The 18001-nt window shown below is 45.9% G+C and overlaps 1 protein-coding gene across 1 annotated transcript in view; it reads right to left on the bottom strand.

The window, feature by feature from the left end:
• Window positions 1-7729: 7729 nt before the first annotated feature.
• LOC126282303 (neurotrimin-like) overlaps window positions 7730-18001 on the bottom strand; it is a 152826-nt gene continuing 142554 nt past the window's right edge. The window contains exon 6 of the mRNA XM_049981957.1: window positions 7730-8043. Coding sequence (XP_049837914.1) covers window positions 7730-8043 — 314 coding nt within the window. The remainder of the gene's footprint in view (window positions 8044-18001) is intronic.

The raw sequence follows: 18001 nt of genomic DNA, 5'->3' as shown, positions 1-18001 counted from the left end.
CGCCTTTCGCCAGTTGAAATCGGCGTTGCTTTCCAATACTTGCCTTACGCCATTCGATCCCCAAAGCCTCTTTTGTTGATGGTGAATGCGTCGGATTTCGGGATCGGTGTTGTGCTTGCGCACAAAGATGGATCGCACGATCGACCTATTGCCTTTGCGTCCAAATTGCTCTCGTCTGCGCAAAGAAATTATTCACAGATCGAGAAAGATGCATTGGCTCTCGTATTTGGTGTTACAAAGTTTCATGATTTCTTGTATGGTCGTCACTTTACCATAATCACAGACCACAAACCATTGAGATCGCTTTTTCATCCGACCAAGCCTGTACCTCCACTTACAGCTCAGAAATTCATTCGCTGGTCTATTTTCCTCTCGCAGTACCACTACGATATCTTGTATCGGTCCACTGCTAAGCACGGAAACGCCGATGCGTTGTCGCGCTTGTCTGTTGCTGAGGATAGGGCATTTGATTCCTCCGAACTTGCTTGCATGTTCATTGATGCGGAAACCGAGGACGTAGTCGAATCGTTTCCGATTGATTTTCGTCGTGTAGCTACAGCCACAGCTGCCGACCCTGTCCTTGCTCTCGTTCTGCGTTTTGTTGCTACGCAATGGCCCTTGTCAAAGTCAAGTATCGGGGACCCGTTGATTCTCCGATTTTTTGCTTACAACGAGAGACTTTTTGTACGACGTGGTGTTTTTTTGTTGCGTTCTGATAATGATCAGTCCAGGGTCGTGGTACCACGTTCGTTACAGTCCTATGTCTTACAGCTTCTCCACCAAGGACATTGGGGTATAGTGAGAACGAAACAACTTGCACGTCAGCACTGTACTTGGTTCGGAATCGATGCCGCGATTACGAATATGTGCTCTTCTTGTATGGTGTGTGTTGATTCTGGCCTATGGCCTAAGATTTGTCTGATTTTTTTTTTCATGTGTTTCTCGGTGGTTGGCTTTTCCCTTTTTGTTTGTATGGTCGGCCAACCACCGTCACACTCTGTGATTTTAGTTCGCCTTGTCTGGTCTTTGTCTACGTTTCTCTTGTTCTGTGTCGTCTGTCTTATAGTCTGTTGATCTTTTTATCCTCTGTGGGTGTTTTTAGTATTTGGAAAAAGGGACCGATGACCGTAGCAGTCTGGTTCCTTTAGCCCCAACAAACCAACCAACCAACCCCTGGCAACGCTTACACATCGATTTTGATGGTCCATTCTGGAATGCTCGATGGTTGGTTGTGGTAGATTCATTCAGTAATTTTCCTTTTGTTGTCCGGATGTCTTCCACGACGTCATCTGCCACCAACCAAACGTTATCCGCTGTCTTTTGCATTGAAGGTCTTCCACAGACTATTGTTTCCGACAATGGCCCACAATTCATGTCCGCAGAATTTCAGTCATTCTGCAAGGCCAATGGTATTCAACTTCTGACGTCCGCGCCGTTTTCGCCACAGTCAAACGGTGCCGCTGAACGATTGGTCAGGACTTTCAAGTCACAGATGTTGAAGTTGAAAGAGTAGCACTCTCGGGAGGACGCGTTATTGCTCTTCTTGTCCTCGTATCGCTCTCAGCGCCCAGATGGTCGCTCGCCGGCTGAGTTGCTCCACGGTCGTCGTCATCGAACCTTGATGTCTTTGCTACATCCGCCGCATCAGGTTCCTGTGCAGCAGCAGACACCTGCTTTTGCTCCAGGCGACGTTGTATACTATCGCCACTACCAAGGTTCACGGCGTTGGCTCGAAGGGCGCATTCTTCGCTGCCTCGGACGCGCCATGTATCTGGTTTTGGGGGCCTCTGGTGAGGTGCGTCGGCATTTTAATCAGCTGCGCCTCTGTCGTCGCCCGGGATCTGCCGCTCGCCGTCTGCTTTCAGCGACTGTGTCGTCCGGTTAGCGCCCCGGGGATCCATCTACTGGCTCGCCTCAGCCCCAGGTGTTGCCGACGCTGCCTTCCATTTTGCCTCATGGCGACGCACCGCCGCCGCCGCCGCTGCCGCCGCCGTCGCCGCCGCCTGTTCTCCCGCCGGCGACACCTGCAGTGGACGCGTGGCTGCAACCGCCGGGCGCCTCCCTGGGTCACGCGCCGCCGATCGCTTCCCGTGACCAGTTGTCCTCCGACATGGAACTCTTCCCCGCTCCGGACCATATGTCGTCTTCGCCCGTCGGGTGCCCCGGCCCGATGGAGGTCGACCCTTCGGCCCCTCCTGTCTCTCTACGGGCGCATACAACGCATGTTGGCGTGCACCCTGGAGCAGGTTTTCAGGCGTTTCCTAGCTCCCCGCGGTCCGAATGGCAGGTTGCGAGTGGCACAGCCTCGCCTGTTGTTAGGCTCCCCACCTCGTCGCATACGTCAACATGGGGTCCTCCTCACGACGGGCGGAAGCCTTATGTCACAACCGTACGCCGATTTGCGGAGGAGGAATGTAGTGTCACCGCCAGACACCACACTTGCTAGGTGGTAGCCTTTAAATCGGCCGCGGTCCGGTAGTATACGTCGGACCCGCGTGTCGCCACTATCAATGATTGCAGACCGAGCGCCGCCACACGGCAGGTCTAGAGAGACTTCCTAGCACTCGCCCCAGTTGTACAACCGACTTTGCTAGCGATGGTTCACTGACCTCTACGCTCTCATTTGCAGAGACGATAGTTAGCATAGCCTTCAGCTCCGTCATTTGCTACAACCTAGCAAGGCGCCAATATCCGTACTTTTGATATTGTGAATCATGTACCATAAAGAGCGACGTTCGTCATTAATGGGTTAAAGTTAAGTATTCCACCAGCTACGTCCGTTTTTCTCAGTTCTAATTCCCTTGCCATGTTCCAGATCTCACGCCAGCCTGCGTGAGCTAAAACGCGTGCATTTCGGCCTCCTTCACTAACACGGTTGGCTCTCCTGCCAACCACAACACATAACATTACAAACTCAGCAAAAATACTGTCTGCCCGTCACCCAAATGTCTAATTCCCAACAGAGAGTCCTAACAATAATTCCGTGTGGTTCAACAGCCTCGTGCAAGTCTTTCAGCTGGACTCCACTTGGACGACTCTGTTGATCCAAACGTATCGCAGTAGTCGTACCGAGAAAGGGAACCTACTGTTTAACGTGGAATATGAGGCATGTGTCATCCCTGTTGGACCGTGTAATGGTACTTGAATTACGTAACCATTACGGCACCTCAACTCAACCTCTCGATACCAGCAATATTATACTCTGTTTCTGTTAACTACTTAACAAATTTCTAAGACAACATTCAGATTTGATTTAATTTTTGATACATCGATATGTTTATATTGCAGTGATATTATTCTTATGTGTATTCTTTCTTTTGTCACCATGATCTTTGACGTACTTGTAACTCTGATTTTTGGGCGCGTAAGCGATTATTAGTTAGAGAGTCGGATCTTGAGAAGGTTAAGTCTTGGACGTCATGTTGGAAAGACGCATATTGAAGTCAGCTTATAAAATGTGAACTTTAACAGTGAGGAAGATGTTTTGAAGTATGTTTTGTATTGTGAAGTGATGTTTTGTGTGTTACGTTATATTGCAGCAAAAGTGATAAAAAAGAAGTGTAACTTAAATTCGCAGTGCTGATTACTTTTTTACATCACCATTGTCCTGTGAAAGTGTAATCTTCAAGAACGGTTTGTGAAACACACTTCTGAATATAGCACAATAAAACCTAGACCCCTTTGCATCCGATCTTGGAATCATCACCACCTAGATTTTCGACGATTGAGCCATGATTTTACAACGAGACCAGCGTGGGAAACACGAAAAGATGAGTGCCTAGTTTATTCATTACGAGGTGCATTCAAGTTCTAAGGCCCACGATTTTTTTTCTGATTAACTACTCACCCGAAATCAATGAAACTGGCGTTACTTCTCGACCTAATCACCCTGCAGACGTACACATTTTTCACAACGCTGACGTCATGATTCCATGGCAGCGGAGAAGGCTTCTTTAGAAGTCTGTTTTGACCACTGGAAAATCGCTGAGGCAATAGCAGCACGGCTGGTGAATGTGCGGCCACGGAGAGTCTCTTTCATTGTTGGAAAAAGCCAAATGTCACGAGGAGCCAGGTCAAGTGAGTAGGGAGCATGAGGAACCACTTCAAAGTTGTTATCACGAAGAAACTGTTGCGTAATGTTAGCTCGATGTGTTGGTGCGTTGTGTTGGTGAAACAGCGCACGCGCAGCCCTTCCCGGACGTTTTTGTTGCAGTGCAGGAAGGAAATTGTTCTTCAAAACATTTTCGCAGGATGCACCTGTTATCATAGTGCCCTTTGGAACGCAATGGGTAAGGATTACGCCCTCGCTGTCCTACAACATGGACACTATCATTTTTTCAGCACTGGCGGTTACCCGAAATTTTTTTGGTGGCGGTGAATCTGTGTGCTTCCATTGAGCTGATTGGCGATTTGTTTCTGGATTTAAAAATGGCATCCACGTCTCATCCATTGTCATAAACGACAAAAAGAAAGTCCTATTCATGCTGTCGTTGCGCGTCAACATTGCTTGGCAACATGCCACACGGGCAGCCATGTGGCCGTCCGTCAGCATTCGTGGCACCCACCTGGACAACACTTTTCGCATTTTCAGGTCGTCATGCAGGATTGTGTGCACAGAACCCACAGAAATGCCAACTCTGGAGGCGATCTATTCAACAGTCATTCGGCAATCCCCCAAAACAATTCTCTCCACTTTCTCGATCCTGTCGTCAGACCGGCCTGTGCGAGCCCGAGATTCTTTCGGTTTGTGGTCACACGATATTCTGCTTTCATTAAACTGTCGCGCCCACGAACGCACTTTCGACACATCCATAACTCCTTCACCACATGTCTCCTTCAACTGTCGATGAATTTCAATTGCTTTCACACCTCGCAAAATGAGAAAACGAATGATTACACGCTGTTCAAGTAAGGAAAACGTCGCCATTTTAAGTATTTAAAACAGTTATCATTCTCGCCGCTGGCGGTAAAATTCCATCTGCCGTACGGTGCTGCCATCTCTGGGACGTATTAGTAATGAACGCGGCCTCATTTTAAAACAATGCGCATGTTTCTATCTCTTTCCAGTCCGGAGAAAAAAAAAAATCGGAGGCCTTAGAACTTGAATGCACATCGTATTAAATGAAATGACTTTATTAACTGTGCTCTAAAGACACCTGCCACATAATAACTTTGTTATTACCCGAAAATGCAGTATTTAGCAGCGTGAGCAGTACCACAATCATTATTAAATTTTGACCTTTGTTGTGGTAGGGTTGTTAGAACCTATACAGTATGCAGTGCTAAAGGCTAGCTTAAGGTGAGACTGAAATACTGCGTGGTACAACTGGGTTTCGATTCGGCGAGATTTTTGTTTGCAGCAGACCACTGGGCGGCTGGTGACAGCAGCATGCTGCTGAAATGCGAACGAATACAGCAAAGTAAATGCGACTGTTTGCTGGGAGACAGCCATTTTGTGGAAAATCAGTTCTGCGCCGACGACAGAAAGGTGTGCTGGGTAGAGTGCTGCAACGCTCAATGTTTGACCGGTCACGGCCCCGCCTGCTGACGGAGGACCGAGCCGCTCATGTGCGGCCCCACACGACTCGGCTCGGCCACGTACTCGCCCATGTCTGTTGTCCGGATTCCGGACACTTGGGTAAGCAAACATGACCGGTCACTGCTGACGTCTCACCTCGCCTCGCCCCGGTTCGTTGCACTGTACTGTAAAAATCCAATGCTTCTCTCTCTCTCTCTCTCTCTCTCTCTCTCTCTCTCTTACACACACACACATACACACACACACACACATACACACACACACACACACACAATGTTTTTATCTCCGACTCTCTCTCTCCCCCTCTTTTAATACAAAAGTAACGCTTCCAGAACGGGTACCTAACGCAGCTAAATTCATAGCGCACTTTCTTTTATAATACTTACTCCTGTCTTCTTAACGTCCGGGAATTTTGATGTAAATAAAACATTGTTCACAAGAGACCAATCTGTGTTAATCTGATTATGCGAATCAGTCCACATATCAAGTGTCGCAGAACATGTTTTATTAATAACTTCCGCAATAACAGAAGGCATTATGCTGTTTCGTATTGCATCAGCTTGTTCTTTGACATGTCTACTTATAGTAGAGGGATGTGGCATGACATCTGCCACGTTAAGTTCTCCATAATGCGCAACTACACATATTAATTCTTGGGCTAGTTCTCTGAAACTTTCACCGGAAACAGCATTAAAAGGTCTCATATCTTTACCTGACATTGCAACACACTTTGCTGTAATAATATTTTTTATTACTGCCTGTATCCCTGAAGGAGTAGTATCTTTGTGAGGCTTCTTGCAACTGTGTTTCTTTAGCCCTTTCATTGATAAAATTCATTTTTTACCTATTTTTAGAATATTAAGGCGATAACAGTTTCTTTTCAGTCCCATTATTATATTTTCACCACCAAAATATTTTTTTAAGTTCCCCACGAAGTGGGACACACATCTCCCATGAACCAACACAAGATACCTTTTCTGCTGACTGACTGATTTTGTAATTTTATTTTTTTACCCATAAACAGGATTTTGCAGACAATAAAATAACTACAAATTATACATGCATCTAATCTTTTTATTTGTGTAAAGCCAGGTTAAAAAATATTCATTACATTTCAGTTTTCATGATACATGATCAATACTTCCAAACCTTCACATGACATGAAACTTGGAAAAACATTCTGTGGCACAGAGTGGCACACCACAAGCAGTGCAATCATCATTTGTTCTCTTCTCTTTAGAGTTTATGCAGCAGAGTTTGCATCGCTTCCTAGTGTCACTGTCGTTCGGTACATGTTTGCCTACGTTCACGAGCCGGACGTCATCTGGCACACTAGAGACTCCTCTCTTTGCTGGGAAGAAAGTGGGCATTGATGCCCTCTTTTTCCTGGATGAATACCCATTAATCAATTGGATTGCTAATTTTTAAAAAATAATGTCTGCTGGGACACATGTGTCCCACTAATTTTATTTCGATTATAAGATAGTACAGTCGCTGAGAAGTACATTCCACGCTGTATTTGTACTAAAAATAATTATTAAGTTAATAATAAGATGAATTACTTACTTCAGACATCGCAGGAAAGTCAGAAATGATAAAACTGAAGAATGACACAAATAAGTGTCGTTGCAGCGGCCATATATACACGCCAGTCAACAAAAGTAGTCACCGCTTCTCTATTGCCTTTGCAGTGCAGTCCCGATTTTTTTCTTAGGTGCAGTGCAGTCGTCCCTATATGGCAGCACCGTGCAGAGCTGGGTAACATATATCCAGACACTCGAACTGGCGCTCAAAGTTAGTGGGACATATATGACCTATCAACCACGAAAGGGTTAAATGAGTGGTTCCCGCACAGTTTTCGCCTACAAACAACAATAATGTGCTCCATAGTTGGCTTTTTAGACCTTGCAGTTTCTTCAGTGTGTAAACATTGGTTTCAATCTTACGCTTACTACTCTGGCTTCCTCGCGCATGATTACAGAGAGAGAGAGAGAGAGAGAGAGAGAGACCACAAATGAGAAGCCCGTACTGGCTGCAGTTTCACACCGATAATGACACGTGTAATGTGTTTGAAGTTACGTGCTGCGTATTCGGTTACGGCATCTGTGCTCGGTCACTAGGGGTAGTGCTGGCAGCCTATCCAGTTAGGGTGTGCTCGCCCGATCTCGTATTTTGTGCTCGCTTACTCCGTCATGCAGTGCTGGGGTACTGACCGTAGAGGCGGATGGAGCCCTCCGTCTCGCCGAGCGAGTTCTTGGCGATGCAGCGGTAGTTGCCGAAGTCGTGCGGCGCGGAGAGCTGGGCGACCGTGAGTCGCATGTGGCCGCGGTAGGAGTTCTCGGCGGCCTCGAGGCGCAGCTTGCCGGCGGCGGGCAGCACCATGGCGCCGGCGCGCAGCCAGTAGGTGATGGCGCGCGGGTGGGCCTCCGTGTGGCAGTCCAGCGTCACGTTGGTGCCCGCCGGCGCGCCCACCAGCTGGTTCGGCACCCAGATCATGGGCGGGACTGCGGCACACACACACACAAGCGCTCCACTCAGGCTCGTCTGTGTACCAACGTCGAAGAGGGGGGCAGCAGAGTTCCTAACGTCGATCACGTGTACATCGACAAGGCTGAAACTTCCTGACAGATTAAAACTGTGTGCCGGACCGAGTCTCGAACTCAGGACCTTTGCCTTTCGCGGACAAGTGCTCTACCAACTGAGCTACCAAAGCACGACTCACGCCCTGTCCTCACAGCTGTACTTCTGCCAGTACCTCGTCTCCTACCTTCCAAACTTTACAGGACCGCTCCTGCGAACCTTGCTGAACTAGCACTGCTGAAAAACAGGATATAGCGGAGACATGGCTTAGCCACACCCTGGGGGATATTTCCAGAATGAGATTTTCACTCTGCAGAGGAGTGTGGGCTGATATGAAACTTCCTGGCAGATTAAAATTACGCGTCGGACCGAGACTCGAACTCGGGACCTTTGCCTTTCACGGGCAAGTGCTCTACCAACTGAGCTACCGAAACAAGACTCACGCCCCGTCCTCAAAGCTTTAATTCGGCCAGTACCTCGCCTCCTACCTTCCAAACTTCGCTGAAGCTCTCCAGGAAGTTTCACATCAGCGTACACTCCGCTGTACGGTCAAAATTTCATTCCATCAACAGGTCTGGTTATTCTCTTTTTAATTTTATTTAATTAACTGGTGGATACTTCAGATTTGCAATCTACTGAATAACTTTGTTCCCTGTGCATTTGATAATGATCTGTAGACAGAGAAAATCAGTCTTATTCGGGAGTTAGCCAACAGGGGGAGACTCGTGGCGTCATGAGAGCAGAGTAAGGACATTTTGCTTCATTCGACTATCCTGGGTACTGAAAATTACAGTCAGGATACCAAACATGAACAATTGTGCCACTGTTAGTGAGAATTTACAAACGAATGTATAAGCTCACAGACAGTTGGCAATAATGGCATATCCCTGTTTTACACAATGCTGTTGCTTGAATATATCCACAGTATTTTAAAACAATGTACCTACAGACTTCGAGGGGATGTAGAGGGTTCCTTGAGAAGCAACTTGAGGATAGGAAGCAGTGTCCGGAAACGTCACCCAACTTTATTACAGAGCGTCGCAGTTAAAGGAACCGGAAGTGGTGAGCTAAACCATAATGACCACCTGCTTAATAGATTGTTTGTCTGTCTTTGGAACGAAATATATCACTGATTCTATCAGGAATCGTACAGCAGGTCTACACACAGGTCATGTAATTTATGTAAATAACAGGCCTCTGTCGCGCGAAATTAGCCGAGCGGTCCAGGGCTGCAGCCACGGGCTCTGCGGCGGAGGTTCGAGTCCTCCCTTGGGCATGGGTGTATGTGGTTTTTCCTTAGGAGAATTTAGGTTAAGTAGTGTATAAGCTTAGGGGCTGATGACCTCAGCGTTTGTCACATACGATTTCACATACATTTGAACATAACAGGCCTCTGAGTTGTGTTGACGGTCAAGGCACCCGTTATCGACCCAGATGGGTTCCATGGGATTTACATGAAGCGAATTTGGTCGCCGAAACATCAACGTGATGTCTCTACAATGGTCCGAAAATCACCATCGTTCTGTCTTAGAGATACTCACACTACTGAACGATTACACAGCCGTCAGGGAAGACATCAAGCATGAGCGTATGCAGATTGTTCGTAGCAGTCAATCTGCCTCGATTACTACCACAGGTCACATGCAAGGGTAGGATTTTATTCAAAGGATTTGATTCTTGAAATGGTTTGTTTAAGATGAATTAATTGTTTAATTTTTTCTTTATTTTTTTTTCTACTGGTTTAACTGCTTCTTATACTATTCTTTTATTTTATTATTCAGTAACTGATGATAATAATTTTCTAGATTTTCTTTTGATGATAAGGGTTATTATATTTCATTTGGTACGATTGGTTTATTATTTGTTCATTTGGTATCACTGGTTTATTATTTGTTGCTCTTTTTGCTGGTAAAGCATCTCCCCTAGCATTATACTGCTCCTATCATCCAGCGCCCGTAGCGCGCTGCATGTTTCGAGCCTCTGTTCACCTCGATGATGGCGTTTGTCGAGACGACCATCGACCTAGCGTAGCAAAAATGTCATGCACTCGAAGAGCCGTCACGTTTCTATTGATCGACGGTCGAATGCCGATAGTCCCATTCCCAATGCACTCTTCACTGACGATGTCATTGGGTCAACAGGTGAACACTTAGAGGTGATCTGCTGCGGATCTGTTCAACATTGTACGATGAACTGTGTGCTCCAACAGACTTCTGCGTGCACCAGCACACCATCTGTCCTACTTTAAAGAGGGTTGACTAACCCTCTGGACCCCATGCTCTGTGAAGAGTCTTAGACGCACAGCCATTTAGCTCCCACTGCTAGCTTCAGTGTCCTTCGACCTCTTTCCGTAGATGTTCACGACAGTTTTCGAAATACTCGTTTACAGGATCTGCGTAATAATAATCTGTCCTTAGACCCTTTTTTCTCAATGGATTTGCCCGCTTGCAGCCCATATCACCGCTAGGACGCTCCGCTTACATACTCACTGTCGCCACCATGCCACATCCAAAGTCGCGGTGGGCAGTGGTCATAATGTCTTGGCCCATCAGTGTATATATGTATATATGCAGGGTGATTCCGTGATGATGTTACAGACATTCAGGGACGATGAAGAAGGATAACTGTAACAATTTCAGTTAACACTTAGGATGACATGAAGAAGGATAACTGTAACAATTTCAGTTAACACTTAGGCGATTTTTTGTTCTACTGATCAGTAGAACAAAAGAAAAGACCCCTAAGTGTTATTCAACCCTCAATATGGAATTGTTATATCTAGAAGAGATGGAATAATCCATAAATAAAATTTCGCTTCAGTTTATTTCTTCAGCGACTGCTTTCCTGCCTTGAACAGTGATGGAAATTATAAATACTCAAAATTGCAATTTTTGGTAAAACTTATTATTGAGTTTGAAAAGATGCCTTGCCCCAGTTCGAAGTGTCGACAGGAAGGTACGAAACTAAGTGTATTGCTAACGGCTGATAATTATCCAGTTACCACTTTTAATGTAGATTGCTTTGATACCTAAAAGAAATGCATGCTTCAATAGCATATGCAATTTCAACAGTCATATATTATATCACTGAATGATCATGCGGTATCGGAAGCGCCTTCGGTGACCGCACCCGCGCCACGCGCACCGCTCACGGTCAGTAGCTAAGGAGGCGGCACTTGCGAACCTTCCGACAACGCGGCGCCTGGGACCCGCTCTTCCGTGGCTCGCTGTTTCAGATGAGGGGGGGGGGGGGGGGTGGAGGGGGGAAGGCGGCGGGGGAGCCGCTCATACACGCCGCCGAGAACGCTGAATTCACATGAACTCACTGTCTGCGATTCTGGTTGGCCGGCGAGTTTTTTTCAAGCAGTCGCGCTCAGAGCTCCGTCCCAGACTCAGCCAATCTTTGGGCTCATGTCTATTTCAGTAAAGAAGGATGCAGGAAAATAGAAAGACCTAGCATGGCGATAGTAAGCATCACTACTTCCCAGTGACTTATCGTAAAGTATCAGCACTCAAGACTATTTGTTTCTGGCAAGAACGTTAGTCTAACTGTATATTAGCATAACAAAAGACCTACAGGACATGAATTTTAAGTAGCCTATATCTCAATTATTAAGTGTACCTATTTCATCTGATTAATGCGTTATCTTTTTGTAGATGTGTGACTGTCTTTGTTGGCCATTTCAACCATCGACAAATCATATACATTCAAGTTGATCTATGAGTTATGAAATACAGGCCTAATATGGTAATGAAAGGATACTGTGTACGTGACCAGTCACACCTAGAGCATCACGGAGTATTGCGGAAGCTAATGTGTGAGAGCTTGCATATGGGCCATGTAGGTAGGAGTATGTCAAAATACAAAAGCAGGAACAACAGGCTCTAGTCGACAGCGCGTCAGTGTCTCGTATCGCCAGACCTCTGACAGGATATTTTGCTAGCCTCGACACACGCCGTCGCTATGGAGAGAGATTCTGAGCAAAAAATGGGCTACGGATGGGAAGTTAAATTGAACGATAGTACCAGAGGTTTGTTCCATCTCTTTTAACAGTAATGAGGTTTAGAAGTTCGGTCCTACTCCCTTAATTATTCTCACCAGCTTACATACTTTGCACCACTTATAGCTTGTATCCAGCCACTCTGGACAACCACCTGACACTGTCGAGAGGGAAGACTACTGTGTTCAGCGTATGGCTCTGGCGCATCATACTGCGTCTGAAACAGCAATTTGAGCATCCGTTGGCACCACAGTCTCACACAGAACTGTTATAGATCGGTTACTTCAAAGTCACCTCCGATTCACGATAGCGTACATTCCACTGACCCCAAATCACCACCTTTGGCGAGCGAAAGCTCATTGGATGACAGGGTTGGGGCTGTTGTGTTTTCTGATGGAAGCCGGTTCTGCCTCGGTGACAGTGCTGGCCGATTGTTGGTGAGAAAGAGGACAGCTTTGGACCTGCAAACAACGAGTGTGTGCTAGACACACTGGAGCCATACCTTGTAATGGTATTTTAATCGATGCCAGTAATATTCTACTGTGTTTCTGCAAAGTAGTAGACATATGTCTGAGACAACATTAAGATTTGATTTCATTAATTTACAGATACTTTGATGCATCAATATGTTTATGTTGCAATGATGTTATTCTTATGAGTATTCTTTGTTTTGCCGCTATGATCTTTGTAGTACTTGTAACTCTGATTTTTTGGGCGCGTAAGCAGTTGTTAGAGAGTGGAACCTTGAGAAAGTCAAGTCTTGGACGTTATGTTGGAAATTCGCGTATTGTAGTCAGCTAATAAAATGTGAACTTTAACAGTGACTGTGAGGAAGATGTTTTCAAGTATGTTTTGTATTGTGAAGTGATGTTTTGTGTGCTACGAGATATTGCAACAAAAGCAATAAAAAGGAAGTGTAACTTAAATTCGGAGTGGTGATTATTTTTTTACATCACCTTTGTGCTAACTTTGAAAGGTTTAATCTTCAATAATAGTTTGTAATCGCATCTAAAAAACTTTTGAATATAGCAGAATAAAACCTAGGCCTCTTTGCATTCGAGCTTGGGATCATCAACACCTTGAATTTCGACGATTGAGCCATGATTTTACTAGACCAGCGTTTGGAACACGAAAAGATGAGTGCCTAATTTATTCATTATTCCATTAAATGACATTATTAACTGTGCTTTAAAGACACCTGCCACATAATAACTTTGTTGTTGCCCGAAAATGCAGTATTTAGCAGCGTGAGCAACACCACAATCACTATTAAATTTTGACCTTTGTTGTGGTAGTGTTGTTAGAACCTGGAGTTACGGTTCTAGTGTGCGATTTAGCATGACAGAAAGACCACTCTCGTGGCTATCCCATGAACCCTAACTGAAAATCTGTACTTCTATCTGGTGATTCGACATGTTGTTATGCCATTCACGAACAGTATTTCACTGGGTCTTTTCCGACAGGATACAGCTCGCCCACATACCTCCAACATGCTCTACGTTGTGTTGAGATGTTGCCTTCTCCTGCTCTATCACCACCACTGTCTCCAATCGAGCACATATGAGACGTCATCGAATGACAACTCCAGCGTCTTCCACAACCAGCATTATGCGTCCCTGGACCGAGTGCAGCAGGAGCGGAACTCCTCCTAGAAATTGACATTCGGCATCTGTACAACACATTGCATGCACGTGTGCATCCTTTCATTCAACATTCTGGGTGTTGCACCAGCTATTAATGTACGAGCATTTCACATCTGCAATAGCTTATCTTGTGTGTTCATTAACCTATGATCTTGGAATATTGATAACTTCAATACGTTACCTAGACAAATGTATTCTCTGGTGTTGTGATTTTTTTCCGTTGAGGTATTTTTACAATACATTGTAGGACAAATCACGAGATCTGTCCATAGTAAGCTACTTGTAAGAGATCACTCTGAATGTGTGGCCAAACAGGGTTGCTGGTTGATACCACACAGTTCCATTGGTGCGAGACAATGAAGGAGGTAATAAATATTGACGAAGTTTCCAGTAGTAACGCGCTAATTGGTAAACTGGGCCGAGCAATTTTCATGCAAGGATTGTTCGACGATCGAATGAAGTCAGTGTTACGCGTACATGGGAAGCGAATAACCGTATCAGAAGCGATTGATTTGGCATCCACAGAATAATGTGCAATCACATCAGATCGGAAAAAGTACAGCTCAGCTGCTCTTCCGAAACAGTCTTTTTTTGGCCAGCTCTGATCGAGGGCTTGCGCCTGTGGCTCAAGTGGGTCCACGTTTACAGTCGCGGACCTTATGCTCGTATCATAACTACAGCATTTTTTCGCTATGTTCTTATGGCATTTATTGGCACGCATATCCTTTTCGGGGTTCGGCCGCTGTATTGCAAGTCTTTTTAGTTGACGCCACTTCAGCGACTTGCGTGTCAATGATGATGAAAATGATTTTGAAGGACACAATACACACAGTCTCCCCCCCCCTCCCCCTCCCCCCCCTCCCCCCCCCCCCCCCACCCCCGCCGCGAATCGAACCCGGGCCCCGTTGCGTCGGAGGTTGTTACGATATCGCTGCGCTACGGAGGCGAACAGAGTAACCGCCTTACCCATTACCGATGAATATGTTCGACAGTTCAAAGGGACAGAGGGAACGGGACATAGAATGCCACCTTCCAGTCCGCTGATGTACCCAGTGCAATTTGAAAGGACCCCCCCCCCCCCCTCTCCTCTTCCTCTCCTCACGCACACGAGCAAAACAAGTAATTTGTTACTGCGCCGGGCATCCCGAGCCAGACTGCAATAAGGGCCGGTGGGCCAACAAAAGCAAAAAAAAAAAAAAAAAAAAAGGATTCAAATGACTCTGAGCACTATAGGACTTAACATCTGAGGTAATCAGTCCCCTAGAACTTAGAAGTACTTAAACCTAATTAACCTAAGGACTTCACACACATCCATGCCCGAGGCAGGATTCGAACCTGCAACCCTAGCTATCGAGCAGTTCCAGACTGAAGCGCCTAGAACCGCTCGGCCACAGCGACCGGCCCAACATACGCAGAAAGAACTGCGAGCGTAATGCGGCAGTCACATTGTGCTGTGTCGGGGCTAGTACGTACAGCTGACTGCACAGTAAGGAATGAGTACGTACAGTTATGAAGTCTTCACCACAACCGACATAAACTTATTAACAAACAGCGGAGCCTGTGTGAGTTTGATTAAAGCCGGCACCTTAAAAGAAAAAAATGGGGACCCGAGAAAAACAGCAAGAATTGGATGTATTGCAAATGAAGAGACCAAACCTAGTGACAGGTGAAGATAAAGCTATATACTGAGAACGGTGCGGAATCTGCGAAGGGTTTTCAGATTATAAAAAAAATGGTTCAAATGGCTCTGAGCACTATGGGACTCAACATCTTAGGTCATAAGTCCCCTAGAACTTAGAACTACTTAAACCTAACTAACCTAAGGACATCACAAACATCCATGCCCGAGGCAGGATTCGAACCTGCGACCGTAGCAGTCCCGTGGTTCCGGACTAGAGCGCCAGAACCGCACGGTCACCGCGGCAGCCTTTTCAGATTATAGGCGCACACATAGATGTATCTTGACGGGTTGCTAGGATGGGACTTCCCAGAAAGACAGAATTGTGCATGACAATGCACGCAGGAGAAGAGATTACAAGAAGAATAGGTAGACCCATGGGAAGCCAAAGGAGAAGCAAAGGTATCAAAACTGGCCATTGCAATGAAAACAACAGCCGATACCGGGAGAGCCACACACGGACACACGAGGATCTGTTAGTAAATAGAGACATTGCGAGGCACAGAGGTCAAACAGGCCAGGGGACGGTAAGAGCACCGCAAGACGCCCCAGGCTCCGAGTCTTATGCACGAGTAAGAGCCCACACACAGCTCCGTTAGGAGACCAGCCCCCTCACGTGCTGACACCGGCCGCCTCCAACGAACAACAGTTGGCCCATGGGCTCTCGTTGCTATCTGCCTCCTGATGACCGGCGTAGTGACAAATTACTGGTATTCGCTGATACATATCTCTGATGTTGTAGTTTGAATGTTTGTGCAGTCAGTTGGCAGTTGATGGTTGCAGTGCTGACACCACAGTTACAGAGAGCCTGCGTAAAGCAGTTATGTTGGCCACTGATGCACTGTACAGGGTGAGTCACCTAATATTACCCCTGGAAACACCTCCCAAACCACAACAAATACTGAATAACCAATTCCCCAGACAGGAAGTGAGGAGAGGTGCTGGTAGAACTGGTTAATACAAACCACTGAGAAATGCACGGAAGTATGATTTTCAACACATACTTATGGTTTTTTAAATGGAAACCTGTTATTATTTTTAGCACAACTGAAAATAGAAAAAAATAATTAATCAGTGCCGTTTGTTAGGTTGTAAAATGTTTAGTACATCCGAAGTAATTTGTAACGTAAAGTTGACGCTTGGAACCTCAGACGTTCAGTCACGTGTTGTAACAAACAAGATCTGTAGTGGTATGTTTACGAACACTACGATGTTTACGAGTTTAGCTGTCTCAGTGTCTGCATGTAGCGCTTGCTGAATTCGTCCTTGTACTCTGAATAACTGTAGTACACTGTGTTTCCGGACGTCTGTGATAGTGTACTGTACAAAAGTAAGAACAGAAGTACGTACAGTAGGCAAGTGAGAAGGTCGTAAGTGCAGCTGTGTGTACAGTGTCGTAATACCTGTGAAAATGGCTTATTCTCTGAAAAGGCAGAGATGATACTACTGTATGGCGAGTGTAGATAAATTGCAGCTGCAGCCTGCAGGTTGTGTACAGAAAGGTACCCGAACAGAGCACGCTCTTGCAGATATACCACATTTGAAAACATCTACAAACAGTTGTATGCAACAGGTATGGTCGTAACACACAAATGGCTCCGTAACAAACCCATCACAGTTGGTGTGTTAGCTGCTGTTGCCGTGAACCCACACATGGTTTCACGTGACATCACTAGAGGCAGTGCAAAGATTCCAAGTAGTGTAATGCGCATACTTCATCGTCAATAATTTCACCTGTATCGTATGTCGCTGCACCATAATTTACATGAGGATGACTTTAATAATCGAGTAAATTTCTGTCAATGGCCATTAACAGAGAATGCATTGCAGTTCTACCTGTTTACCGGTGAAGCAGGTTTCACAAACCACGATGTAGTGAATTTGCGAAATATGCCTTACTGGTTCGTGGACAATCCTTGCTGGCTTCGATAGGTAGAGCGACAGGGACCGTGGAATATAAATGTATGGTGCTTCGTGATTGGCGTGGTTCATTGATCGTCACTTCATTGAAGGCACCCAAACAGCTGCAAAGCACATCAAGTTTCTACAAAATGATGTGCCAACATTGCTAGAAAATGTCCCGCTGGAAATGCGTAGACGTATGTGGTATCAGCATTCTGCAATGAACACAAGGCCGATTCTCGACAGAATGTTCGACGGGCGTTTCATAGGGAGTGGCGGACGCATAAATTGGCCTGTCCGTTCTTCTGATCATACACATTTGGACTTCTTTCTGTGGGGCATGTTAAAGGAGGCGTGTACCGTGGTGCGCCTACAAGCCCAGAGGATGTGGAACATAGAAATTCTCCCAATCCATGTGTGGTATACAGCAAACCAGTGCTTAACACTATTGGTTAAAAACACTCTTGGTTGCAATTTTAGTTTATTTATTTTTCAACGTCACGTTTCGCCTTATTTAGGCATCTTCAGGTTATCTTTTCTAGATGGACGCGAGAGACTCCAAGATCTGCATAACGCGTTCCCGTTCACAGGAGCGAGTAGCAGAGTTAGATGGGGACTAACTAGCTGAGCTCACTACCTGAGCCCCCATCTTATTCTGT

Source organism: Schistocerca gregaria, chromosome 7 (assembly GCF_023897955.1).
Source record: "Schistocerca gregaria isolate iqSchGreg1 chromosome 7, iqSchGreg1.2, whole genome shotgun sequence".
NCBI lineage: Eukaryota > Metazoa > Arthropoda > Insecta > Orthoptera > Acrididae > Schistocerca > Schistocerca gregaria.
The sequence above is the reverse complement of the archived record's forward strand: the minus strand, read 5'-3'. Positions and strand labels throughout refer to the sequence as shown.